General features: G+C 44.9%; 2 protein-coding genes and 1 long non-coding RNA gene across 4 annotated transcripts in view; 1 reads left to right on the top strand and 2 right to left on the bottom strand.

The window, feature by feature from the left end:
• Nucleotides 1-27,320, top strand: part of LOC125942482 (uncharacterized) — a 354,793-nt gene that overhangs the window by 231,550 nt on the left and 95,923 nt on the right. The gene's annotated exons all lie outside the window — the stretch shown is intronic.
• LOC125942496 (uncharacterized) lies at nucleotides 1,425-13,962 on the bottom strand. Its single transcript, XR_007465154.1, has 4 exons — nucleotides 13,931-13,962; nucleotides 9,469-9,542; nucleotides 8,302-8,524; nucleotides 1,425-1,467 (listed from the first exon to the last, which is right to left on the bottom strand). It is a non-coding gene; the product is annotated as an uncharacterized LOC125942496 (long non-coding RNA).
• Nucleotides 20,637-23,427, bottom strand: LOC125943845 (uncharacterized). Its single transcript, XM_049663385.1, has 3 exons — nucleotides 23,068-23,427; nucleotides 21,658-21,729; nucleotides 20,637-20,863 (listed from the first exon to the last, which is right to left on the bottom strand). Exons 1-3 carry the CDS (start codon nucleotides 23,297-23,299, stop codon nucleotides 20,637-20,639), a joined length of 531 nt encoding a protein of 176 aa, XP_049519342.1. The 5' UTR covers nucleotides 23,300-23,427.

Below are 27,320 nucleotides of genomic sequence, written 5' to 3'. Positions count from 1 at the left end.
CTGGGGTTTTACGTGGCAAAAACAATTGGTACGCCGTAGTGCGAGGGCTCCGGATTAATTTTGACCACCTGGGGTTCTTTAACGTGCACAACGCATGCACAGGGGCGTTTTCGTTGTAGTGCATGTTAAAGAACCCCAGGTGGTCAAAATTACTACATTACCCGACAGTTCCAGTAGAAAAATGCATCTTGGATTAATGGTTTAATTTTTAAACATTGCATACATATGTACACATAGTAAAATTATATATATATATATATATATATATATACTTTTCACCTCTTATACTCTTTTTTGCAGGAGAAAATTAAACACTTGAATTGCACATTTAAGTGCAATTTAATTAAGTGTTTAATTTTATGCTGTTGTAGAGGTTACAATATATGCACAATTAGTTTTGCAACGTTTGTTGCTACTGAGAGCGATTTCTTGGTTGTTCATCAGAAAAAACTGAATTGGGCGTGTATACATGTGATGTATACCTTGTAAAGAGGTATACTCATTGCATACTGCTGCACGTCAGTATCCGATGCCAAACATCACTGAAGAGGCCAAGATCACTTCCCAACCCCAGCAGTAGGAGAACTGGGCCCGAAGCTCGCCATCGCTCGGGTGCGTAGATGCAACAACTCCTCACATACTTCACACGTTTCCACTCATGGAAGTCGACACAGGATATCAAACCGTCGGAGCCACATTCACACATTTCATGGCAGTTGTTGGCTGGATGTGCAGACGTACGCCCCTCGCTGCACGGCATCTTGCTAAATGTAGCCCAGATACACGAAGGAGTCGCCATGCACTCGGAGTCTCCCAGCCAGACTTGCAAGAGACCACACGTTTCAGAGCAGACGCAGCTGTTCACAGTGTCAAGCCTTGGAAAGGTGGATCGCCATGGACTCTGTTTTGAGAAGCTCGCACAATTCAAGCGCAGAGGTAAAGTCGGATTAGTCTGTGCAGAGATGCACCCAACCACGAAGCAGACGGTGTTCCAGGATCTCTGGCAGCACAAGATCTCGGAGCTGTAACTGGAGATTCCTCAGCTGGACCTGCAACAATCGCATAACCACTGCCACCCACCAGAGCCAGCTTCTGCAGCTCAATATGCCAAGTCACAGCATGGCTGAGAACCTGCTTTGTTTGGCATGATACGAAGCCAACATAATGAAGCCTAGGAAAGCATGGGGGCATTATTTATAGTTTTTATTTCATATGAATAATAATGAAGTAAAGGAAGGAATAATAATAATGAAGAAAAGGAAGTAATAATAATGAAGTAAAGGAAGTAATATTAATGAAGTAAAGGAGGTAATAATAATGAAGTAAAGGAATGAAGTAAAGGAATTATATTTTGCTATTTTCTTTGCACATCGGCTAGCTTTTGAGCAAGGTGCCGCCGCACATCCTTCATTCTTTTTTTCTTTTCCTCTGGCCCTATACTGGTCCCCAAGAAGGTACGGTAGAGGCCTGCATAAAAAAATGCAATCATGAGATTAAAGTAGCAAAAGGCACAAGTCCCCAAGAAGGTACGGTAGAGGCCTGCATAAAAAAAGCAATCATGGGATTAAAGTAACGAAAGGCACAAGTATTTCCATCATACATCACTGCAAGTTCAAAAAATGTGTCCAAGGTTCAACAAAACATTTTAGCAAAAGTGTTTCAATATAATAACTAAACTGTAGGTTACAGTGCAGTCTTGTTGGTACCATCTTAACAGGAACCAGAAAATAAAATGTATCATCCAAAAGTACATTGCTTCATCAACGCTATGTGCATCATATTCCAGAAAGTGTGCCAAAATTGCATAGAAATGATGCATTTACCTTACTCATCTTCCTTTGCTGACGAAATTGCACTACACTTATCTTCATCAAGAAATTCTCAAGCATACTGTATTTTGCTGCAACACTTGTACTCAGAGCACTGCATCCAAACAGCATAACATTCAAAATCAATCCAAATGAAACAAGCTGATCTTGTAAAAAATTCTAACATGCTTTCGGATGTCTCTTGCATGAAATTTTAAATAAACCACTATATTAGTGGGAACGAGCCACTAGTTTGTACGTTTTCAGCAGCAATATGACATTCAATTTAAAAAGTCCACTCTCATGACAAGTTATTTGCAAGCTAGAATGGAATCAGCTCCTGCAGAACAGGGTAAAATGGAGATGATTCGGAGAGCCCTTCGTCCTTCCTGAAGTGGACTTAAAATAGGCCAATAATGATGATCAATTCAAGTTAAGTGCATCGCATTACCAAGCAATAGCAGCACCTGCAGTGGTTATACACTTGAAAAATAGTGCTATATTCAAATGATGATGATGTATGGTGTTTAATGGCGCAAGGGCCAGATATGGCCAAAGAGCGCCAGGCCAGTGTTCATGAGTTGACAATGGAGCAATGAATTGCGAAAGGTAGATGTGTCGTGGCTGTAAAAGGGCCTAAAAACAATTGCTGTAAAATGCGTAAAATGTATAAGTAATAAAATTATGGCAATGGCTAATGAGGTGCACTATGATCACGAAAGAACAAATTGCAAGATAATGACGATAGGCGAAAATATATCACAGACAAATCTTTTTAAAAAGCACTACTGCCTTGACAGACCCTTTGAAAACGTAAGGGCCTGGAGGCGCGTGCTATGCAAAACTACTGTCGCGGCGACATCTCTCTGAAGAGAGGACGCGCTACGAAACTATTGGACAAATAACATGCAGTACAACATCGCTCAGAAAATCCAGAACAGCTTTAGTGCTAAACAGAGGTTCGTCGCCAAGGAACATAGCAGGGTGGAGAGGGAGACGGCACTGGTACGCTAAAGGGAAGTGTATTTTTCTCTCTCTTTCGGCTTCCCTGCACTCCACGAGCACGTGTAGCACGGTAAGCCTCTCTCCACATCTACCACAGGTTGGCGGGTCATTTCCAGTTAATAGAAAATTGTGGGTGCCATATGTATGTCCTATTCTCAAACGAGAGAATAGGACATTAGTTCTTCGTATTTTCGTAACAGGATGCCACGGGCCAATCTGTGGCTTAACTAAGTGGAGCTTATTGTTCGTTTCGGCATCCCACAAGCGCTGCCAGTGGCTTCGAAGTTTCTTTCTCAAGTAGGGCTTGAGATCTGTAGCAGGGATAGAAGCGGTAGGGTTAAGGGCTCGCGATGTAGTTGATGTGGCCATTTGATCAGCCAGAACATTGCCCTCGATGCCTCTATGGCCAGGCGCCCAGCACAAAATAATATGCTGGTTAGACATGTATGCTTTGCACAGAGCAGAATACAGTTCAATGAGTACAGGGTTTTTGTGTTTATGTAGAGTCATGAGGGCTTTTACGACGCTTAGGGAGTCTGTAAATATTATTGATCTTTTCAGTTTTGATTTGCCTATACTCTTCACAGCCGATAAAAGTGCATAGGCCTCAGCCGTAAAAATGCTTGTTTCCGGGTGCAGTACATCGGACTCTGAGAACGATGGTCCGACTACCGCATAGGATACCCCTGCATGTGACTTGGAAGCGTCAGTGTAGAACTGAGTGCAGGACGAGTACTTGGACTGAATTTCCAGAAAATGCATTCGGATATGTGCCTCTGGAGCGTCTTTCGTGACCTCTACAAATGAGGTATCACACTCTATGAGCTGCCACTGCCACGGTGGCACTGGCTTTGCTGGGGCCATCAGAGTATTTCCAGGTAGTGGGATATCGATTTGTTCACTAATTTTCCTTAGACGTACTGAGAAGGGATCTCTTGCTGTCGGCCGGTTATTAAAGAGTGTGGCACTGGTCATGTCATTTACGGTTGAGAAGGACGGGTGTTCCGAGTTCGAATTAACTTTCATGAAATAGGTGAGGCTTAGGTACGAACGTTGCATGTCAAGCGACCACATGTCTGCCTCTACATACAGGCTTGCCACAGGACTTGTCCTGAAGGCACCAGTGGCTATGCGGATGCCTAGGTGGTGTACAGGATCCAGCATCCTTAGGACGCTTGGTGTAGCAGAATGGTACACTATGGCGCCGTAATCTAGTCTTGTGAGTATGAGGCTCTTATACAAATTCAAAAGACACTTTGTGTCACTACCCCAAGCGGTGCGTGACAATACTTTTAGAATATTCATTGTTTTCATGCACTTGTTTCTTACATACTGTATGTGTGCCACAAATGTTAGTTTCGCATCTAAAATCACACCTAAAAACTTATGCTCTGTTTTTACGGCCACACGTTTTCCCTGCAACTCAATGTCAGGATCGGGGTGCAGACCCCTCTTTCTGGAGAACAGGACACAGGTGGTCTTTTGTGGGTTAAGGCTAAATCCATTCTCATCTGCCCAATTAGACACCTTGTTCAGACCAAGCTGAATCTGCCGCTCACAGACTGCGAGGTTGCACGAGGCGAAACCTATCTGTACATCATCGACGTATGCAGAATAAAACATGCTTCTTGGGATATACAGACGCAAGGAGCTCATTTTTACGATGAAGAGAGTGCAACTACCCCGCCTTGTGGCACTCCGGTTTCCTGCACAAATGGTCTTGATACAGCATTTCCCACACGAACACGGAATGTGCGATTAGATAAATAACTTTCGATGACATTTAACATGCAACCACGTATACCAACGTGTGAGAGGTCTCTAAGTATTCCAAACCGCCAGGTGGTATCGTAGGCTTTTTCTATATCAAGGAATACAGAGAGAAAGAACTGTTTACGGACAAAAGCTTCTCGAATTTGCGTCTCAATACGTATCAAATGGTCGGCGGTGGATCGTCCTTCTCGAAACCCGCATTGGTACGGGTCAAGCAGTTTGTTTGATTCGAGGAAATGTATTAGTCGGCGGTTTATCATTTTTTCAAACAGTTTGCAGAGGCAGCTTGTTAGTGCTATAGGGCGGTAACTCGAAGCAGACGATGGGTCCTTGCCCTGCTTCAGTATAGGAACGACAATGGCCTCTTTCCAGGCAGAGGGGATCTTGCCGGAGGTCCATATAGCATTGTATAGGGTGAGGAGAGTTTTCTTTGTTTCATGGGGAAGGTGTTTCAGCATTTGATAAGCTATGCGGTCAGAGCCTGGCGCAGACTTGTTGCAACAACTAAGTGATGCATACAGTTCAGCAATACAGAATGGCTGGTTGTATGCTTCGTTTCCAGTACATTTTCTTTCTAGTTTCTGTTTTTCTATTGTAGCCTTGTGCCTTTTAAATGTTTGGGAATAATGAGATGAGCTGGCCACTTGTTGAAAATGTGCTCCTAGGCAGTTAGCTTGGTCTTCCAGAGTGTCGCCTTGTGTGTTTACCAACGGGAGTGAATAAGTTTGTAGTCCTTTTATCTTATTAACTTTCTTCCAGACTCTGCCCTCGTCTGTATACGAGTTTATGCCTGATAAAAACTTCTTCCAACTTTCTCTCCTGGCCTGTCGGCGCGTTCTTCTGCCCTCCGATTTAATGTTCTTAAAATTTACAAGATTCTCCGCAGTTGGGGAGTCGCGTAGCAACCCCCACGCTTTGTTCTGTTTCCTACGAGCGTTCCGACATTCCTCGTTCCACCATGGGACACGGCGTTTGCAGGTCGCACCACTCATTTCTGGTATACATTCAGAAGCGGCATCGACTATGAAGGATGTAAAATACTCGACAGCAGCATCAATTTCCATCGAAGATAAGTCAGACCACGAGATACTACTCGTAAGACTTTCGAATTTCTCCCAATCTGCCTTATCGAACTTCCACCGGGAAGCCTGTGGTGCAGGTTCGTTTTGTAGTGGTGATCTCAGCAGTATGGGAAAGTGGTCACTCCCGTAAGGATTTTTTATAACTTCCCATTTAAGTTCAGGAAATATAGACGGGGAAGCCACACTGAGATCAATGGAAGAAAATGTTTTGTTTGCAAGATTGTAGTAGGTGGGTTCCTTCTTATTCAGGAGACACGCACCAGAGGAGAAAAGAAATTGTTCGATTAGGCGTCCTCGCGCATCGATACGCGTGTCGCCCCACAAGCTGCTGTGTGCATTGAAATCGCCAAGAACGAGGTAAGGTTCCGGTAATTCATCTATAAATGATTGAAATTCATGCTTGTGTAAAGGATAATGTGGGGGTATATAGAGCGAGCAAATGGTTACGAGTTTACCCAGAAGTACAGCACGAACGGCTACCGCCTCAAGTGCCGTATTGAGTGGAAGTTGCTGACAGGCTACACTTCTGTCGAGTATGATGGCCACACCACCAGATGATGAGGCAGAATCCTCGCGGTCTCTTCTGAAAACAATATTTTGACGTAGGAAGTTGGTGTTTCTGGAGTTTAGGTGTGTTTCTTGAACACACAGCACCTTTGGATTGAATTTATTGATAAGTTCTTGGATGTCGTCTAGGTTGTGGATTAGTCCCCTAACATTCCACTGCATTATTGTGTTCATGTTTGAGGAAAATGAAAGGTGCTGTGTGTCTCAAAAGGGAGGAGAGTAACTTACTTTACAGAGCCTTTGTTAGGCCCTGTAATTGGTGTTTTGTCTTTTTTGGAGCGGTCGAGAGAACCTCGCCGCTCAATCGACGCTACTAGCGCCGTTTGGCTTGGACTGGTGTCCATAGCCTCTTGCGAGGCACTGGACACCCGCTCCAGAGAGCGATGTGTGCGTCGCGTAGACTTCATCTCGAGCGACGAAGTCTGCGTCCTCACCGGACCGGAGGTCGACAGGACCCCTGGGGCCTCTGCGGTGCCCTGGCTGCTGCCGGAGCTTGTAGAGGCCACTGGTGTGGACAATTTGAGAGATGGCAGGGCAGCGTTGGCTGCTCCCACCTTAGGGGCGGGTGGCGTTGGCCTCGGCACGCTAGGCGTGGTCCGGGCTGCCGCCAGATGCCGTTGTGGTGCCGCCCCCCGTTGCACCACTTCGGCGAAAGATGTTTTGAGCAAGAATAAAGAGGAGATACGTTGTCGTGCTTCACGGAATGTTATGTTCTCCTTCACTTTTACAGTAATTATTTCTTTTTCTTTCTTCCAGGCTGGACAAGCTCTGGAGTATGCAGGGTGACTGCCATCGCAGTTAGCACAATGTACCTCGTCATTATTGCAATCATCAGGAGAGTGACCGGTTGTGCCGCACTTTGCGCACATAAGCTGCCCTCGGCAGCTCTGGGATGCGTGACCAAATCTTTGACATTTGAAGCAACGTCGCGGGTTCGGAATGTATGGTCGAACATGAAGTTTTACGTAGCCGGTTTCAAGAGTCTCGGGTAAAGTAGTTGAACTGAAAGTGAGTATTAAATGCTTTGTTGGGATTTCGTTGTCATTCCGTCTGATTTTGATGCGCTGCACGTGGATTACGCCTTGGTCCTTCCATCCATCCAGGAGTTCTTCTTCATTCAATGTCATTAGGTCTTCGTCTGATACTACACCTTTTACTGTGTTCATTGTTCGATGTGCGCTTACAGAAACAGGGATGTTACCAAAGGCTACGAGGTGTGCGAGTTTGTTGTATTGTTCCTTGTCTTTTAGTTCGAGGAGCAAATCTCCGGTTGCCATCTTTGTTGCCTTATACCCAGCTCCAATGGTCTCTTTTAGGCACTTGGCCACAAGAAATGGGGAAATTGCTCTAGCTTTCGTAGATGGTTGCTCACAGTGAAGGACGTGAAATTTCGGGAAAGTTTCTTTGTTTTTTGGCCAGAATAGCGAGGTTGCGTCGGTGCGTACCCTTTTCGAGGCACGATCGGTTGTAAACGGGTTTGAGGATCCCATGGAAAGAAGTGGTTTATTCGGCAACGGCGTCTGCCACCCACCACGGAGCCCAACAAGGGGACGTGGCAGAACATGTAAACAAGTCTGCACAGCGCCAGCAGTATGCCGTTACTATAACCTAATATGGTATACCCAAGGTAGGACAGCCACACCAGGTTAACCCTTGCCGCCAGGAAAAGTTGAAGTGAATGGAAAAGATGAGAAGACAGGAAAGATTAAAAGTGATAGGGAAAGACGAAGATTGGAGAGAGAGCCAGGAAAAGGCAACTACCGATTTCCCCCGGGTGGGTCAGTCCGGGGGTGCCGTCTACGTGAAGCGGAGGCCAAAGAAGTGTGTTGCCTCCGCCGGGGGGCCATAAAGGTCCAACTCCCGGCATCGGCTCAACCCCCAGGATCCCCTTTTCCCCGGACACGGCTAAGCCACGCACGGTTAAGCGTAGGAGGGTCCGACCCTCATGTGCTCGGGTCCGTGGTGTCGCAACACACCAAACGCCTGCTGACGCAGACGCCCCTGCGGGGAGTGCTATATTCAAAAAATACATGTTTCGTTAGGCTAGCGCGTTCAGCTGAGCACACCTTTTAGGGACGACAGCTTCTGTGGCGTCAGGGCTGGTCTGGCCTCGGTCCTCCCCTTTGACCGAGACTTGTTTGACAATGTTCCGGTCACGCTCCGATTGTTCAGCTCGTCTGGGGTCCAAAACATTGTAGATGCCAGACGGCAGAACATTGAATCGGACGTGGCCCGGAACAATGTCCCCCAAGCCTCCTTGCTGACCCAGAGGCCGCATCCAATGTAGACCTACAATATACACAATACAAACACAATTTGTGTACTGGACGATAGGTTATACATATTTTCAACTCTACACTGCCTTCCCACCATTTTGACACTTCACTTTACCTAACATAACCTACTACTAGTTGCAGTTATCTAACACCTATATAAGTGAAATGATATTGCACAGTAAAATTTTACACGTTTTCGTTCCTAACATTACTATACCAGTTTCCCAGGCATAAATAGCAATAATAAAACTTGGTAAATTAAGCTGAAAGAATCTTCTTCACTGCTATAGCATGATGACCTCACTGAAATGTACGTGGATGTTGAGCAGCTGAATTTCACTTATGTTCCATGTGATGCCTGTGCAGGCCATGTTCAGATCAGTGCGTGTCACAACCATTTTTTTAAATAAGAAATTCTATTTGCTGCTTGAGACCCAAGGACAATGAGCTAAATCTTAGTTTAGACATTTAAACATTAGTTTACAAAGTAAGATGTCTAAACTAAGAGGTTTACACATCTTTGTTTAATAGACAAGCTGGGTCGCTGCCACTTGGGACGACACTCCAGGAAGCTTGAGTGCATGTTCCTTAAATGAGTGCAGCATATCAAGTACGCTTGATGGCACCGAGCACAGTGTGCTCTTTGAGCCCGACTACAGTGATAAGTAGCTAATTGACGAAGCTAGCAGCAACGACATGGAATGCGTTGGAACAGGTACGTGGCCAAGAAATTATACATGCATTTAGTGGCTGTGGTCATGCATTCTGTTTTTTTATCCGGCTTACATTCAAGGAAATTGTTCTCTGGCTTCAGGCATTGCTTTAGGCATGGGGCCAGCCTGGATTTGAGCAATTAAGGCAACCAGCCATAAATCTAATTTGTGCATTATACACAACTAGGTGCATGAATACTGTTAGCACGTAAATGTGGCAAGGATCCTTAAACATTGCAATTACCTTTCTGTCGTCCCTTGCTGTTCCAATGACGAGGTCGATGCCGTCATGAGATACAAACGGCCTCTGTGTGTCAACTGCTGAGAAAAACGAGCAGGTTTTCCCATGAATTGCCAGATTTCATGGGAGGTAACAATTTAAGCGAGAGTGTAAAACCAAAACAGAGTGGGTATATACATTAACAAAAAAGCAAAATGCAATGGTTACATTTTGGCAAGGTACATAAACAATGTCAGCCGTCAAGGATATTATGCAGGACTTTCCAACATGACCAGTACAATGACACTGGAATCACAAAGGTAACTATTTCTACATTAACTCAAGGGAAACGAGTATAAGTGATAAACTGAACAAGTAATAACTGTGAAGGCCCTCTTTGTAAAGGTACAATGTTTAAACTTTAATAGAATCAGCCAACCAGAACTCCATGTGACAGAAAAAAAAGGAATGCAAGTGATTTGCACAATCCTATTTATAACAGTCAACCAATATCATGTTAGCTTCTGGCCCAATTTCAAGAGCAGGACACCACACACATGCAACAAATTTGAAGTGTCAAGTATGACAGCACGGCCCAATGTTCTCATGGTGAAAGTACTTTTGAGTCATTCTGTGCCAGACATACCAGATATGGTCCAATACTATAATTTTTATGAGCACGCTTGGACCAAAGACCTTTAAAGGGCCCCTAAACCACCCGGAGGTCAAAATTTAGTTGTGTTGCAGTTGTGCACGAGTCTATAATGAACACGCAGCCGCGAGAATTTTTCGAAATGGTGTCGTAATAGCGGAGTTACACGTGTTTCATGATCGAAAAACGGCCCTCTCTCGTTTCGCTCTTTCCTTCGCTACTCTCCTCGTCGGCTGGTCTCCCCTCCTCGCCGAGTGCTGCTCGAAATGTCACGTGACATACGTCATCGCCAACGCGCTTCTCAAAACACTGCCTACTTCCGGTTAAGACACATCCACGCTAGCCATGCTAGCGGCACATATACGGACGGCAAACCGGCCTCCAGTGCTGTAGAATGCCTGCCGCGCGAGAGATGTCCAAAGTAAACGGCAGTTCAGCCAACGCCCCGCCCGCTGCACAATGAACGGGCCAATCGACGACCGCGAAGCTTCGCGCATCCGCCACCAGCAACGAAAACATCGGTTGCAGCTGAGCTGCAGTGCACGGCTACCGACGGGAGACGACCGGCTCGGCTGTGCTGGCATCGCAGCCGACGGCGCCGCTAATATCAGCGTATTTTTCTTCTTTGTGTACAATTATTGCAAAGAGCATTAACAACGATAAAAAAATATTGCGGCTTGTGAGCGCCGGTAATTCATTTCGAAGCGCCGTCCGCTTTAGCTTTGAAGGGAACCGGAAAAGGCCTAGCGACGATATCGGCGCCGTCGAGCGATCAGCGGCGGTGAGGATGCCGCACAAATGAGTCCCGGTCTCATCCTCTCTACGTACGGCAAGGAAATCTCGCCGCTCGCGAGCAAAACCGCTGTCGAACGGCGGCCCGCGAATGGCAAACGGCGTGCAGCGAGTTAGCGTGCCGGTAACGTGGACGTGGACTCGGCGCTTCTCGGCTACCCGCTGTTGCTGCGGTGCCGGCCCGTGTTATGCGAAGCGTGCCGCTATAGACCCTGTATTGCGCGCACGTCTGGAAAGGCCAACACTGTCGCACTGTGTTCGCGCAGGTAATAAGACCGCTAAGCATGTATGTGTTGGAATGTGAGCGATTTGGCACTTGCGTTGCGGGCTGTAATTACCGATGCACAAGCGCGCACAAGCGAGCAACACGGCGAGGACGAGCAGGGAGCGCGTGTACCTGCTAGTAGACAAACCGGAAGCCGTAGGTTCTTGTTCGACCATTGGACATCGTTTCCGCAGCTGACATCACCAGATTCCCCCTGCTGACATAGTGACGACCACTGGGGATACCAGAAAGGCGAGGGGAGGAGGACGGCATTGTTTTTTTGGTTTTGTGGCGCGCCCGCGGCGCGTAGCGCTTCAGCGTTTGGCATCGTTGACCGTGACGGCATGCTGAACTCGATGCGCATGTTTACTTGAAATGTTCAAAAATATCTGAGGTGGTTTAGGGGCCCTTTAACAGAGGAAACCATTTTAGAATGCTGCCATCACAAGACATCGCAGCGGAGGGCGACGAAAGCTGGTGCAGTTATTAAAGACTACAGAATTGGACAAGCGGCTGTGGCCGGAACTGGTGTTTACAGTACAATTGCTACTGTGCTGTGGAGTGGTTGTATGCGATGACAGTGACTGACTGTGATTGCGCATCTGCACTCCCTTTCTTTATCTCTACTTTCCTGTCATTTTACCTCCCCCTTCCCCCTCTCCCCAGCGTAAAGTAGCAAACCAGACCTTCCCTCTGGTTAACCTCCCTGCCTTTCCCCTTTTCTTCTGTCTCTCTATGAGCAACCTCTTGACTGTTAGCAGCATTTTAATAGATTTCATCTGGGCAAACAGTTTTTTCCTCCCGTACCCTGTAAATATCCCACTAGAAGGCAAAATACAGTGCAAGGCAAAACTCTGTAAAACACCAGGTTCTTGGTTGGTTACCATATAATTGTTACATACACTTGCAGAAGTACTGAAGCATGCATTCAGTAAGATAGCCACTTTTTTCATTTTCTGGAATTGCTAAAGTAGTTGCATTACAAATATTGGAGTAAAATTTTTTTTACTATATAGTATATGTTTGGCGCTGGTTCTTTGAAATGTAGAAATCAAATAATGGTTTGAAGCTTGAAGGCGTACAGATATGGCATTTATTGCTATTTATTTTCCATGTTAAATTAAATTCCAGGATCTGAAATCAACAGAAAATGTATTGCTAAGCGTCGGAGTACCCTGAATAATTTAATATAAGAGCTTTCCTGCAGCCAGTTTCGGTTTCGCCTCCCGGGAGGTTATACTGCACCGCAATGTCAGAAGGCAATCAGGTGGGAGCAGTACACTGCAGCATTTTGACACTCGCTTCGGCTGGCATGGTGGTATGCTATGCTGCTACTTTGGTCTCACGAGTAGCATCACAAGAGGCAATCAAGTGTGCTAGAGTGAGCACCAAAAGATTGTAATGTCCTGCTCTCACTTGACCACCTTCTGGCAAAAGAAACCGAAACTGGCTGTAGGAAAGCTCTTATATTAAATTATTCAGGGCACTCTGGCACTTACCAATACACTTTTTGTGGTTTAAATGTGCGGGAGCTTCAGTTAATGCAAGAGAATAACAGTAAAAATGTGGTTGATCCCTCTTATATAGGAATCGGTATAGAACACGAAAGTGAAACGTGTCTTCACAGAAGTAGTGTAATGTTTATTGCACATTGATATATAATGTCTATTGGTGTTTTGTGGCTAAAGCGCCCTTAGGCGTTGATGCACCCACGCTGACGCCTGGTGGCACGTCTCCTCCATCACGACTACCAACGTCGATGACCATGAGCAACCGTCGTGCATATGGAAGCTGCACTACGCTGCACACGCTAGCACAACGCGAAAGACGAAGCACGTAACTGACACACTAATACAACGCGCAAGACAAAGCACGTAACTGAATCGTCACCGAGTCAAATCAGCGCGTACAGCGCGTCGTAATTGCAGCCTCCGCGATCAACTTCAGAAACATTTTCAGAGCTAATTGCGGAGGCCACGCTCCGCTGTGCTGAGTACGGTGAACGCCACCTAGGTGGCGTTGGTAGTGCTTCTTGATGCCAGCGTCCCTTCGAATGCTGGCATCGAGGCGTCGTAGTGCTGAGACCACCGAAGCGTTCACTGTCGGTGCGCGTTAGTGTCATAATGCAGTACTTCTCTTTTCTGCTCGTAGGCGGCGGCACCGCCCCGAGCAAGAGCGCGGGTACACGGAGGAGTGTTAGATATATAAGGCGCGTCTGTGTAGCTCTCTGCAAATGCGTTTGTGGCGCAATGGGTTAAACACTCGGCGATCTATCGTCGCGGACCGAGAGGTCGTGGGTTCGATTTCCAAATTTTGCATGTTTGTGGAACTTTTTCTTCTGGTTTCTTTCTTTGTATTATGTTCTATGAGGTATTTCCGTGACGGAAATACGTCAGTGAAGTCTTGGTGGACCCCGGCATAAAACACTTTCGTGTTAAAAATATCATGCCGTTACTCCTATAAGAATTTTGTAATGTGTGTAAATAATCTTTAATGTTGACAAGATTAGTTACAGCTTCACCATGAATTGCACACTCAGGTCTGTCAAAAAAGTGCTGCAGATGATGCATTTATACAAACGCATACTGTCGTTTTTCTGCCAGCAAATGTTCGTGTTAAACTTTGTTAATTTCACAGGAAAGGAGTCCTTAGTATTCCAACCACACAGAAAAATACAGTAGCCTCATATTGTCAGTTTCGTATGCACACAGTGTATTGAGGGATATTAACAGTGACAAGTAAAAGTGCAATGAGGGTGCAAGAAACCTCTTTCCTACCTATGTCATCTGCCACCAGTTCTTGTCCTGGACTAAAGAAGTCATCTTCAGGCACTGAAAAAGTGAAAATCGGTTTTGCAATATCTAAAAGTAATTATTTATCACCAACACCTAGAATATTTCAAGAAATGCTGTCGAAAATCATCAAAAATGTGCAAGCTGCAATGGCACTGTCTAATATTGGTGCAAGACTACGGCATTGGTGCTCACCAATGCCAAGCTTTTAGAGGATGAGGAGGAATGTGATGCTTGTTGCACACTTGCAACATGATACTCCATTTTGTCCTGGGAACAAGAATATAACACGCCTACCATTTTGGCATGGCACTATGCACAGCTGGTATTATTTCACGCCACTGAGAGCTTGGCAAACACCCAGTGTGGTACTGCCAGACCACTTGTTTTTCTTGCAGCCTGTGTTTATGGAAACAAAGGTGCCTAAGGCAGGGAAACCATGCCAGTCTGCGGTCTAGCTAGTGCACAGAAGAATAACGGCGAAGGCGATGAGCTAGCAGATGCTGCCAATTTGTGGACATTCCGTACCATAGAACTATATCTTCGGAGCTCTTAAATAGTGACAGTTGCGATGCCATTAATTGCGATTCCCATTTCACCTGCTGCTAAACACTTGCCAGCTGCTAAGAATGCCGGTAACCCACCACAGCACATCCCATTGCAATGTGAAGAACATAGTCCTAATTGCTGATTTTATTTCCCTAGAAGAGTACCGGTGACAGCCCAAAGCAACAACCAGTGCATTTGTTTACATAGGCAGATACAGCGACCGCTCATGGTTTGCTTGATAAAGAATGCAAGCTGTACCTCAGTGACATCAAATAAAACCAGAAGATAGCAAAAGAAGCAGATTTTGTGCATGTGAGCACCATCGCATCTTTGGATCGCGCTGGTGTGAAAGAACAGACATGGAAAACAGCAAGCGGGTGACCATATATCGTATGCACTGTTATAACTGCTTATTTATCATTCTTCGTGCTTTCACACACAGAGTTTGTGTTCGATAAACTAGGCATAGATTATGACTTTGTGCTTATGGTTTCTTATTTCTAGACCATGTAGTTTTCTTGAGGAATTGCCAATGCCAGTACTGACATGGATGGTAGCTGAACGAGGCACTTGCTTACGCTGCTCTATCGAAGGATCCACCACTTGTTGCCCGCTTGGAATAAGAGGCAAACAGTGCATATCAGGAGTTAACTCAGCATAACAATATGCACAAATAGCTCCATGTACATAGTCACCTTTAATTTACAACACTGCCGGAGAGTGAGACTTGCAGCCTTTGAGGACAAGAATGTATTGATGTTAACAGTGCACCGTTGGCTGCTTTAGGCCTTTTGTGCCTTGCAGTTTAAGAAATAAAGAATGGTTCACTTAAAATCCATAGGCTCAAAAGTGGCTTATAAAAGCAATTTTATTCAGCTAACACTTCAGGCGAGGTTTGCTGGTAACAGATGCACAAACTTGACGGCAGTGCTAGGCCTCCCCACGGCTGAACGCGATCGACACTGGCTCAAGCTGCATGAGCGGCTGGCAAGTGCTGAAGTACATGCAGCCAATAATGGAACCTCACTTGCTACCAATCACTTCCCCGTACACACAGTATGTAAATTCTAGCAACAGCGACATCCAGCGCCACATGCCAGCTCAAGAACATCGTACTCCTGAATGCTGTTGGATGCATTCGTTGTCATCTGCTATTCACTCCCAGCATGCTTTGCATGTGCATGCATACACATCAGACACAATGTGGCCAATAATTGTGAGAAGACAAGTGGGAAGTCTGATGTAAGCAATAAAATTATTTTTAAGAGATCTGTGTATCTCTCAAGCCTGTTGTTCTGTATAAATGATGGTAATGTGCAAGGGAATGTACCCAGCAAATTTCATTCAGATCCACTGACTTCGGAAAATGACTGAATTTGGGCTTTCAAACTCGTTGAGCATTGCTGGCACATTTGGACACCTTCGCATGCACAAACAAACACGATGAGAGCTAGAAAGACTGCCCCCCCCCCCTTCCCCCGATTTCAAACACAACCAAAAACCAATGAGACCTTATGACGAGTTGACAGGGCTGTCCAATAATAATGCTGCTAGAAGACTACACAATCTGCATTGCGCTATTTCAGTGACACTGATGCTCCCGCATTTTATCTCAGTTAAAGACAAAATGATGAGGCAAGCGGACTTTATAGAGTGTGACAAGCCCGAAACACTTTTCTGCAGGAACAAAAGAGTGAGGGCACCACACTTTTTCTCCTCCACTACCTCATTGTAAGTAAGCACGAGTAATTTATTTCATATATTTTACTTGAAATATTACAATACGTAGTTGCTTGCCACATTTCTTTTTTGTCACAACAAAGAATGCTTCAAATAAAGAAAAAGCACTGTGCTTGAACATGTTTCCTTTATCAGGCTTGATAGGCTACCATCACCAAGGTTCCTTAGAAAACAAAATTCAGTTTCATGCTTTTAAATGGCATGCCCTCACATATATTAGTAAAGAAAATAAAAACAATGAAATAGCACGATAACAAGTGCCTTTATACACGAATAAATTTGTGAACTCATGGCAGCGAGTGAGCTTTGCTGAGTGTGAATGAATATCGATGTGTTACATCATTTACCCGAATCTAATGCACATCTTTTATCCAAGAAATGGGTCCTACACGTCAAAGTCGAATGTGACACCAAAGCCACGTTCACAGCATTGGCAATAGCATACAGCAGAGACAGTGTCATCGCCACCACAAGATGGCGACAGAGCATGTTCGTTTCGTAAACATTGCTGCGGGTTCATTTTGTGCTCAATTTCAATCTTCAGTGGTTTCTCAGACAGTTAATATTCATATAACTTTTGCAGTATTTTATGCGACTCACCACTGTACGCGTCGCTATGCACAGCTGCCTGCATTTCTGCCGCTGTGCGAGACTCGCTAACTATACAGTCTCAAGAATGGTGTCGGCCACATACTACCATGGGTCCGGTGTAGCATCACATAAGACATCGCAAAAGTGATGGTAGTACATGTATCTTTAAAAGTGATCGCTTGATAATTTTGCCCCTGCATGCTCAGTATGTGTAGTCAATAAAGTGCAAATGGTGACATGCCGCTTTCATTGTGAAAGCTCAATAAACAAAACCCTTCTGAGAAGGTAAATTCTTTGTCTCATATTTTATTTTATTTTTCTTAAAGTGAACGTGTGGGCATGCTATGCTGCTCTTTCATAAATTGGGAGTGCATTATATTCAGATGCATTTTGATCTTCTTTAAGCCTGCAAAACTTCGGTGTGGGTTAGACTCAGGTAAATACTTAGCTAAGTACTACAGAACTAAATATAGTACTGCTCGAAGCTGAACAATGCTGTGCAAAAAAATGTACTCTTACTGTGTGTCGGCGACGATGGTGTGACAGGAGCCGCAGCTGTCAGACCTTGGAAAAAATACACAACCGAATGAGCACGGAAATGCATTTCATAAGCGTGTAAATGCATGTTGAAGTCAAAGCCATACAGAAACCTCTCCTTACCTGACTCCGGTGTTAATGGCACCCCCCCCCCTTGTGTTCCACTTGAACCTGCAGCAACAATAGCGCCCGATCACAAAATCATCAAGATCACTGACATAACGAATACATCCTGAAAGATCCAACAAGCTGTCAGAGGGAAAAGTGATCCTTACCAGGCTCTGACAAGCTGTTCGCAACCTGGAACACTGGCTCAGCAAGAGTCGCTGAGGGGGGTGGTGCACATGAGGCCACCATTCTTCGTAAAGACAAAAGTGAAATAAACTCACGTTGTGATGTTCTCAAATATTCAACAACACTACCACACAAAATGTGTCCTCGCTGGACTTGGATGAAATATTCAATGCTTCTGTTGCCTTGTCTGCAAATAGTGCAACACATAACTGAAGGTCCAGTTTGCGCCATTCACCAGCCACCACCAAAGGAGCACGCATTACGATGGTAAAGCCCTCACCTCGCAATGATAGCTCTTGCAATTATGCTCAATTTTTCTTCTGGCCACTGACAACACCATTCATTCAACGTCAACCCAAGCTTGCCCTGGAGTTATCATTACTGCACTCATTCCAACCAGAGTACTTCAATGAACGTTTCTGGTCATGAAACTTTGCCGTCCCACTATGGGAGAGCTTGAAATACAGTAGAACCTCGTTCATACGTTTTCAAAAAAATACGCAAAAAAATAAACGTACGACCCGAATCCAGTAAAAATTGAAGCTGACAAGCCCATATTGAGCTGCAAGGGCAGAAAACATTTATTTCTTGCAAAACATAGTTACAGTCGAATCTCGTTAATTTGAACTGGCGCTGTGTTCCCGTCAAAGTTATGTGTATTCCAATGGGCGAGAACACTCGGTGATTCGAACGCGACAGCATTTGTGATGGTTAATTCGAACATAGCCCCGCACCGACAATGCTCTCAGCAGTGCGCCAAATCATGTGGCGGCGCCTCCGACCGGCATTGCTCCGACACAGTCATAAAGCAAAAGCTTAAGAGAGATCCCTCAACGCCGCGTGGAGAAATAAAAAAGAAAGAAAAAATACCGCGGCGATAATTACCTCTCTCAAATGGTAAGGTCACCGTTTCTGCGTTGCGCCGGAACGCGCGTGTATGTGCCGACGTCTCCGCCAACGGTGCGGCTGCGGCGCATAGGTAAGCAACGCGGAGGCCCAGTCCGGCCAACGCTCGCTTCAACGGCAGAAAACGAACCTTCGGGGAGCGGGCTAAGCAGGTGCCCGGGCCGGCGGGAGCAGCGGCGCCGACATGGCGGCAGGCACGCAGAGAGATAGTCGAGGGTGAGGGAACTACGGGGTAGTTGAGAGTGAGGGCGAGGGGAGCCACCGAAGCGACGGGGTTGCCGAGGCCAAATGCACTTCCCTGCCACCCTCCTCCCTCACCTTTGACAGACTCCGCGCGCGCGAGTCGCCGTGCCGGCGTCGCTCGCTCCCTGAAGTTTCGTTCACTGCCCTTATCGGGATGCAAGAGAGAGAGATTGTGGTTGTGAAGAGGAAAAGGCGCTATCGGTATGCGAGCGTTGGCCGGCGTGGGCAGTTTCGTGGCCCTCGCTCGCTATGTGCTTGCGCACCGCGATATTTCACGACTTGCACCGTTCGTACGTAGCGTTATGGTGCACAAATACGACAAAAGTAAGTCCGTCTTTTAATTCGAACAAATTTTCGGGCCCCTTCGAGTTTGAATTATCGAGATTCGGCTGTATTCGGTTCGTCATACCCTTGGATAGGAACAACTTCTTTTGCACACATTGCAGACACTTGTCCGCATTTTCATTGTCTTTCGTGCGAAAGAAGCTTTGTAAGGCTTCCAGGCCAGCAAAAGCTTCGGCGAAAGTAGCCGGTGGGCGCAAGCTTTTGTTCTCGTCGCCGTCTTCAGACGCCTCGTCTGCCACCACCTCCGCTACGATCTCGGCGAGTCGTAGCACGCGGCGTCCGCCTGTTTTTGCCGCTTAGTAGTTCACGTTGAAGCGAGGGGCGAGGTAGCGCAAAGGTCAATTCGCTCGCCGCTGCTGCCGCGCTTCGTCACTTCGTGCGAACGAGCAATGCAGAGAAGTTGCGGAGGGGGGGGGGGGGAATTGAGCACTGCAGAGAAGCCGCGCAGCGGCCGTCTGCCACTTAGCGCTTCACAAGCACATGACAGCGGCCTTTTTGCACAGCTGAATGATAATTTTTCGCTGCAGAACGTATCATACGACCACAGTTTGCCGCAATGCTGAACGTTGCTGCCAAATAATCATATTTTCCGGGAACGTATCAACATATGCCTCTATGAGGTTATGTTTATTTTTCGCGATTGCGAACGTAGGAGCCGAGTAACCGTATAAGCGGGAATGTATCAGCGAGGTTCTACTGTACTGTATAAGGCTGCCGTGGTGCGACATCACCGTTCAAGAGAAATCATCCCTTTAGAAGGAAAGCACTGTGGCACCCTGTGCATGGCTGCAAGTTCAAATGTCTACTTTGGTGTTGCGATTGCTTTCTGTGATAATAGCCAAGTTCTGAACTAACTGGTGCAGTGCAATTGAAGTGGCGCTCTCAAGTGGCAACGCCGTACAAGCACTGCATGTCAGGTTGTTGTTTCCCTTGTAGGAACACGACGAAGGAGGTGTTTTGTTTGCCAAGTGATCGGAAACTGGTCATACAAGAAACTTACTGCTTTCAGCTTCTTTGCGAAGCATTTGCGTGTATGTGCAATTCTTCGATGCGACAGACATCATCTGTGCACAAGATTTCAGACAAACAGTGACAATGCATCGTTGCAAACCACTGATACCTCGGCCGAGGAGTTCACCTCTATCGGCTTTCTTTCGTCCAGCATCTGCGAACTTTCATGCAAACATTGCATCGTTCACCAATTTCAGATCACACGAATGCGCACGATGTTTTTTGCCCCCGAGATTGCAAACGTACTCTCACGATGAAATAAGGGAAGGCAAGCATACACGGACACAGGAGAAGAGAACCAGACAACACTGTGTTGTCTGGTTCTCTTCTCCTGTGTCCGTTTCTGTACACCTTACCTTGTTTCATGATGAATCCCTACCAACTAGCTTAACTTTGTCTTTCTAAGTACTGTCAGGTTTTCGTCTGTATTGACAACATCGTCATCCTCTTCAGCCTGTTCCCAGTCGTCAAGCGTTCAGAACACGACTTTACTATGCTGCACAATCAGTGTGAAGACACAGTCACTCTCAAGAGGATCAAATTGCCCCACCAAAATGACTTCACAGCCACTTAGCTGCAGGGGGGACCCACCTGTGCCATGCCTTTCTTCTTCCTCTGGCATGGCCCTACTTGATTCTGTTGTTGCAGCAGAGGAAGTAGCTGCAGTGAAGGGCAGGTCCACAGTGCGGTCTCTCGCAACCACTGAAATAAAGTCACATGGATAAGTGTGTTAGTAGCCTACAAGGGGAGAGCATGGCAACATTATTTCCCACTCACCCTAGGTTTTTTTCTTTTTTATTATTATTCCAGCAATATATTTCTCAATGGCACATTATCTGCTCTAAAGCATTGTTGAGAGATTGAAAAAGGTGGTTCAGAGTCCTTTAAAGCCACTCAACGAAATGCCAAGTTGCACCAGCACTGTACAAAAAGCGCATCCATAATTTTTTTTCTCAAACACAATAAGATAGTGCTAAGCCTCGTACTCTTTTAAGTGCTTTTTCTCTGCTTGATGACTTCTACCACACTTTACACACCTCCCCCCATACCAATTCATACACTACTGTCTATTGAGACTGCTGAGAATTTTCGTGCGGTTTCAAGTGGTTTGAGGAAAAAGGCCAGCTGACAAACTCACAATGATGTGTTTGTCATTGTTAGCATGGCTATTATCATTATAAACAGCACTTTAATGTACTTCACTTTAGCATTCACACTGCATTTCCCACATTCCAGAATGCCACATTATAGATTGTTTGCCACGAGTGAGAAGCTTTAGGCATAAGCATTTTGCCAGTCAATAAGTTCTACGTAGGAATTTTGAAATGCTCTTATGCCGAGAAACAGAATTAACAGGCTCAAAATATGAAATGAAATTTCTCGAACATTTCATAAGCAGGAGCGAAGTGCTAACATCTACAGCTGAGGTCAAACTTGCGTACAATGGTAGAAAAATGGAGCCAACAAAAATAAAATTTTCATAATGTAAAGCTTGCCGTTGGGTCCCTGTATTCTCGTAGGCGCTGCCGTCACCGACACATCCATTGATGCAGATATTATCCGGCTTTCTGGAATTTTTAAAATACATCACAGTACAGATGACTGGAATGCTTCCATTGTATACCCTAGGTTCTGCATAATTGGCAGTGGTAAACATGTGCAATCAATTCATCAATACGCAATAATTAATGAGCATGCTAAGTGTGCCAAAACAAAAGCTTTTGTAACAAAATAACATACACCGGCAGGAACACTTTAGGAAGCATATAAATCTGCTTACTACATGAAGCTGACATTCCACGTTAATCTACAACAGTCTGAAACACTGCTGCAACATGAAGAATACAACACAAAGAACGGAACATAAAGAAGTGAGACATTCACTACTGAACTAATTGCACACTTTGTAAGGTCAGGTAGCACTGCATGGTTTTCAAAAACTGAAATGTACTTGGGAGATCAGATCACTTAACATGCTTTAAGGAGTTTGAAAACTAACTTAGTTATATAATTTTCAATTACAGCAAAACAAGCTGACATAGCAAACAAGTTTATTGGTAAAATTTCATACATTTAGAACTGCTAGTATTTTTATAAATTACTGCTTTGAATTGATCACATAGCAATATACAGCTGTTAACTTGTGTGCATTGTGAAACCATGGTGAAGAGATTGCAGTTTCTTGCAACTGTAGTTCAAGTAACAAAACCAGTTTCTTTAGAACTAGCCGTTTTGCAGGTTGTTTTAACGAAGCAGTGTTCTACTTCGACTCGAGAAAACTGAGGTTCACCTTCTGCTGTCATATGAGAGCACTTTAGGCACACTCACACTGGAAAGCTTCCTATCGCGTGAGCAGGCGCGATCCCATCACCGACAAACGGGAAGCGCTCACATCGGAGCTCTCACCCCGTGCAACGATATGTTCATTGCAGCCGCCCACTCGCCCGAGACGCGCAGTACTACCATGGGTGTGCTGGAAAGCCAGCAGCGTTGCGCAGCGTTACAGCGCTGCTGCTATGTGCGAGTGTCACAGGGGTGTTAACAACATGCCACAGCGGCTGTGGCTATGCACACCTTCCCTTTCTTTCTTTAGTAATACCACGTTCTGATTGGCTTGTGACCAGCGATGCTTTTCTCTTGGCAACGAAATTTGGTCTTGGACTGATCGGATCCAACGAGGGCTTTTTTTGGTCTTGCGACGTCGCGTGACGTGTCTGCAATCTTTCAGTGTGAACGAGGCTTACATCTTGTTGATAATGTAGCGTTTGCAGGAACAAGGACCAATGAAGAAACGAACAGGACTAGCAATGCAACCTCCTCAGTCCCTGTTTGGGTGAGTGCTACATAATCAATGAATACATACCAAGAAGCTGAATTTCGAATTTTAATGAAGAGCCCATACTTACCGCTTGCAAAAATTTTTGATGTCAGTGCCTTCTGCAGGCGGGCATTAAGAGCTTGGAGCTCGGATACCCTTTCTTGCAGCTCCCGCCGCTCAACTGCTGCTTCTTCTTTCAGCTGCTCGAACTCTCCTGCTATGTTGCAGCCACTACTGCAGCATGTGCACTTTTGTGCAACGTCAGGGACAGCTATGCCAGAAAGCAGTTCTGCTTCTTCCCTGTCCCTGACGTCCTTCATTTGTTGTGGCACCTGCTGCTGTAAACAAAATCAGTTTTAAGAACACAACACAAATAATCTTAAAAATCCTATAGTGCAATAAACATCAAGAGAACAAAGACAGAACAAGTGCAGAAAGTTCCTAAAAGGTAACTTAAAATTTTACAGCTGACAACAAAAATCTCATTCTTAGGTTCAGACCTTGGAGGAATTCTCCTTCGGCTAGACCCGAAGTTAGGTTTGACCTTATTGTTTAGAAACATTCACCGCTGCTTTGTGTTGCTCTTGGAGGTTCCTGTGTTAATGTGTTTTGAAATGAAGTGAAACAATAAATCACTTTACTTTCATCAATTATTAATTAGGAAATCTATTGACCGTAATATCTCATTCATAGATTCATTATTAGAGGACAAAATGAAGGTCAAGGTTCCATTTTTTAATTTCACACCGAAATTTCATCACCTGAATGTCGGCGTGATGTGATGGATTTTCAAGTTGTTTTACATATTTTGGCCACAATGGCTAATAAAGCTTCCTGAAACTTTCTGTGTTGACTCTCTGGCTTCCTTAGAACACAACGTGTTTCATTTTCACCAATAAAAAAATTAAATAGTCCCTTGCAGCACATTGTGAATAGCATAAAAGGTAGCTATGCATTTAGATTTGATCCTTGTAGAAATTAGATAACTCTTTTCACATAAACTCGGTCTTGCACGAACTCGCATCCCAGCAATAATTTCCACTGAGTAATGGCCACCAATGTCATAGGCTAAGCTTTTGGGTACTGAGAGAGCCAGCAGATTTAATAGAAAGAGCCGGAAACACCTCATGGCTGCCATGTTTAGGACACCATCTTTTCACAACACAGGCACTCATTCAATGGGCGAATGCCATTAGCTATGAATGTCATTCACTATGCTTGTGTAGAAGCAACAGAAATGGCATTAACAGGTAATCTCATTCGCTATGAATGACATTACACGTGCCATGTGGCAGAGTTATTAGCAGCTATAGCAGTCAAATGCTAAGCACAATGGCATGGTTTCAATTCCCGGCCACTGCGAATTCACATCAATGGGCAGAAATGCAAAAACATCCGTGTAGTTAGATTTAGGTGTATGTTAAAGAACCTCAGGTGGCCGAAATTATTTTGAAGTCCACCACTACGACATGCCTCTTAACCATTTAGTGGTAGTGGCCCGTACGACATGTATAAGTAACATCACATTAAACTAAAAACGTGTGAACTGGCAGTTGTCTTACCTTTCCTCTGGTTTTTGTCTTTTTTCCCTTATCCAAAGAGACTACAGGCTTTCTGGGCCTCTTCGAAAGATAATAATCCATGGCTTCCTCCGTTTCTGCATTGCATGTAACAAAGAATCACAAAGCTGGCAGTGCTGAAAGGCAGCAATGATAGGTGAGGAACACTCAAAATGTATTATGACACAGTTAGCCAGTATAGTTGGTTGGAATTCGGTCTCCCCCTGACATCACTATCATTTTATCCTTTCGCGAGTGTCAAGTATTTCCAAGCATGATTACCACGTACTCGCACGCAGCAAGAACAACGTTTGGCATGGTGCAGCAATAAGCATGGTCAACACACAGGTTTGAAGGGACTGACAACAAATTTTTATGGAAATGTTACACCTGGCATCTTGATTACAAATGAATTTCTCCTAGCCGTTTTTTTTTATAACTGAAATGTTTTACTTTATTAGCTTTACCTGTCAGTAACAAACGATGCTATCATGCACTGGTACTGCTGCACCATGCCGCTTCTACATGCTAACTATGGCATTCGGAGTTTCCTTTTAAAGTTTTTGGCCACAGAGAAGTGATTATGGCCAGCCTAAGACGGCCCGATACGCTAATTTAATGCGCACTTAAGGTGTGCGTTTTAGTAAGTCGATACCATGCAGTTGGGCAAATACCTCGATGTCAGCCTACGACATTGCGGTAGCCGCTTGTTAGGCTACTGCACAATGAACGAGACAACGTGCGGAGGAAACGTGCCTGACAATGAGGAAACGTCCGTTTCAAAAGTACTAAGTGTCAACTGACATAACTTTAAGGCGTGCTTTCAGAGGAAATAAGTAGACCGCACCAGCCATGTGCAGCACTCTGGCCTTATAAAGGCCGCCCGACGTGTTTGCATCCCCACCCCACCACACGTTTTGGAAGACTGTCGGATCAAAGTCCGCGATGTTTTCCGGCTGAAAAATTTTCTACTGCTGTATGTTGCACCACAGCAGTGGTCAAATCAACGTCGTATTGTATATATAGAAGCATGATGAGAAGGCAACGGCTGTAGCAACGGTGCTGGCTATCATGCAATAAACGCAATTCCCGGCAAGATAAAGGCTATGGATACGGATCCACACGTGGCTTTGATTTCGACTGGTCGGTAATCAGCCTGTCAGAACCCAAACAACCAGAAACATAAAATCAAAATACTTCTAAGAAATGATGTACATCATCATCGGTGCCTGAAAAGCAATACTTGTACCGATGTGCAATTATTAATGCTTGAGAACTTTCTTGGTTAAAAACAAAAGCGTGCGGCTTGCCACCCGTGGCCATGCATGCCCGTGTGTACCAGTGTAAAATAGGCAAGGACGTCTATCATAATTTTGTCTTGGATTTGTCAATTCCCAATTTGCACAAGAAATTTGCCCAGCCATAATCTCAGCAATATAAATATTTAGGCTACCAGGTGGGTCATCCTCAAATATGCTTACAGCGCACATGTGCACGACAGAAAAGACGAAAACGCGGACGTACGCTTCGGTTATTACCGGTCCAAACATGCTTTAAAATGTATGAATTCCCTATAAAATTACAAATCGTTTTCATTTACCAGCCTGCAATATTTTTTCCAATCTTCCTGGCCCCGTTTCCACACTCCTCAGGTCGTTTTCGTGCAGGCACTAGTTGGTCCCTTAGATGTACGTACGATTATGTGAGATCCCTCCAATTTAGAGGGAGAGAGATAATCTCCAAATTATCTTCAACGATATATATCCAAACAATGCAAAACTCCTTTCTTATAATATATTAAATGGGCTATTAGGAAATCACTTATCGGAGTTAAAAATAAAAGCCGTCATAGCGACAGATGCCTCGCAATCAGAAGAAAAATCTGGAATTGGAATTTTGCTTCCGCTTTTGACTCGTCGTTCTCCTTAACACTTCCAGACTACATACCAGTATTTCTAGCTGAGTTTCTGGCGGTTACATTGCATCTACGAAAAGTGCACTCATCAAGCTCGGAAGTTGTAATAGTAGGATTCTTTGTGATAATGTTCAGCTCTCACTGCAAATAGTGGCTCGCAAGTTTCGCGTGCATTCCATTGTCTTATACCTTCTAACTGAAAACTAATTAGATTGGTATGGGTGTCTGGTCACAAAGGATTAGTCATGAATGAATTAGCTGACAGCTTAGTGAGAGCTGCCCTTAGTGGTCCAATCCTTCCGATTCTTCCTGTATCAGCTCACATAACCACGGCTTACATAACCACGACTCCTGGAACCTGCCATTAACAAATCTAACTGATTATCGACACCTCCTATTTCCTTGGAACAGAAAATTCTGCCATAATAGAAAACTTGAAGTGCTCTTTACCAAATTCAGATGTCGCATTCCTACATTAAACTTTTATCTGCATCGATCTGGTCTGGCGCCCTCCTCCTTGTGCTCTTACTGTGGTGAAGACGAAACAATAGAACACTTCTTCCTGTCATGCCGCTGTTTTTCTTCATTAAGAAAACACGCTTTAGAAAAAAAATTTCGCAGTGCTGGATTGAATATTACGATACCCAATATTCTATCTTTTGGTGCCTCAATTCTCTTGGACATTGTCATAGGGATGTTGTTGCAGCGGTTGTGGGGTATATAACTGAAGCAGGACAATTTCCTTGCTAACTTCTTAAATTTCATATGAATAAATTCCTTTCGTCATTAAAACATTTTCAAAAGTGATCCTTATTAGACTCCGATAATTGTTTTCCTTCAATCACCCGATTCTTGGCCGAGCCACTC

The sequence above is a fragment of the Dermacentor silvarum genome, chromosome 1 (assembly GCF_013339745.2).
Source record: "Dermacentor silvarum isolate Dsil-2018 chromosome 1, BIME_Dsil_1.4, whole genome shotgun sequence".
Taxonomy (NCBI): domain Eukaryota; kingdom Metazoa; phylum Arthropoda; class Arachnida; order Ixodida; family Ixodidae; genus Dermacentor; species Dermacentor silvarum.
Note: the sequence above shows the minus strand (reverse complement) of the source record. Positions and strands in the feature narration are given on the sequence as shown.

Bases quoted from the DNA above. Each gene is read 5' to 3' on its own strand.
- LOC125943845 (XM_049663385.1), bottom strand. From the start codon at position 23,299: ATGAAGGACGTCAGGGACAGGGAAGAAGCAGAACTGCTTTCTGGCATA. The intron at 21,730-23,067 runs GTAAGTATGGGC...TAAAAATTCCAG, and splicing joins ATCAAAAATTTTTGCAAGCG to AAAGCCGGATAATATCTGCA. The intron at 20,864-21,657 runs GCAAGCTTTACA...ACTTTATTTCAG, and splicing joins GAGAATACAGGGACCCAACG to TGGTTGCGAGAGACCGCACT.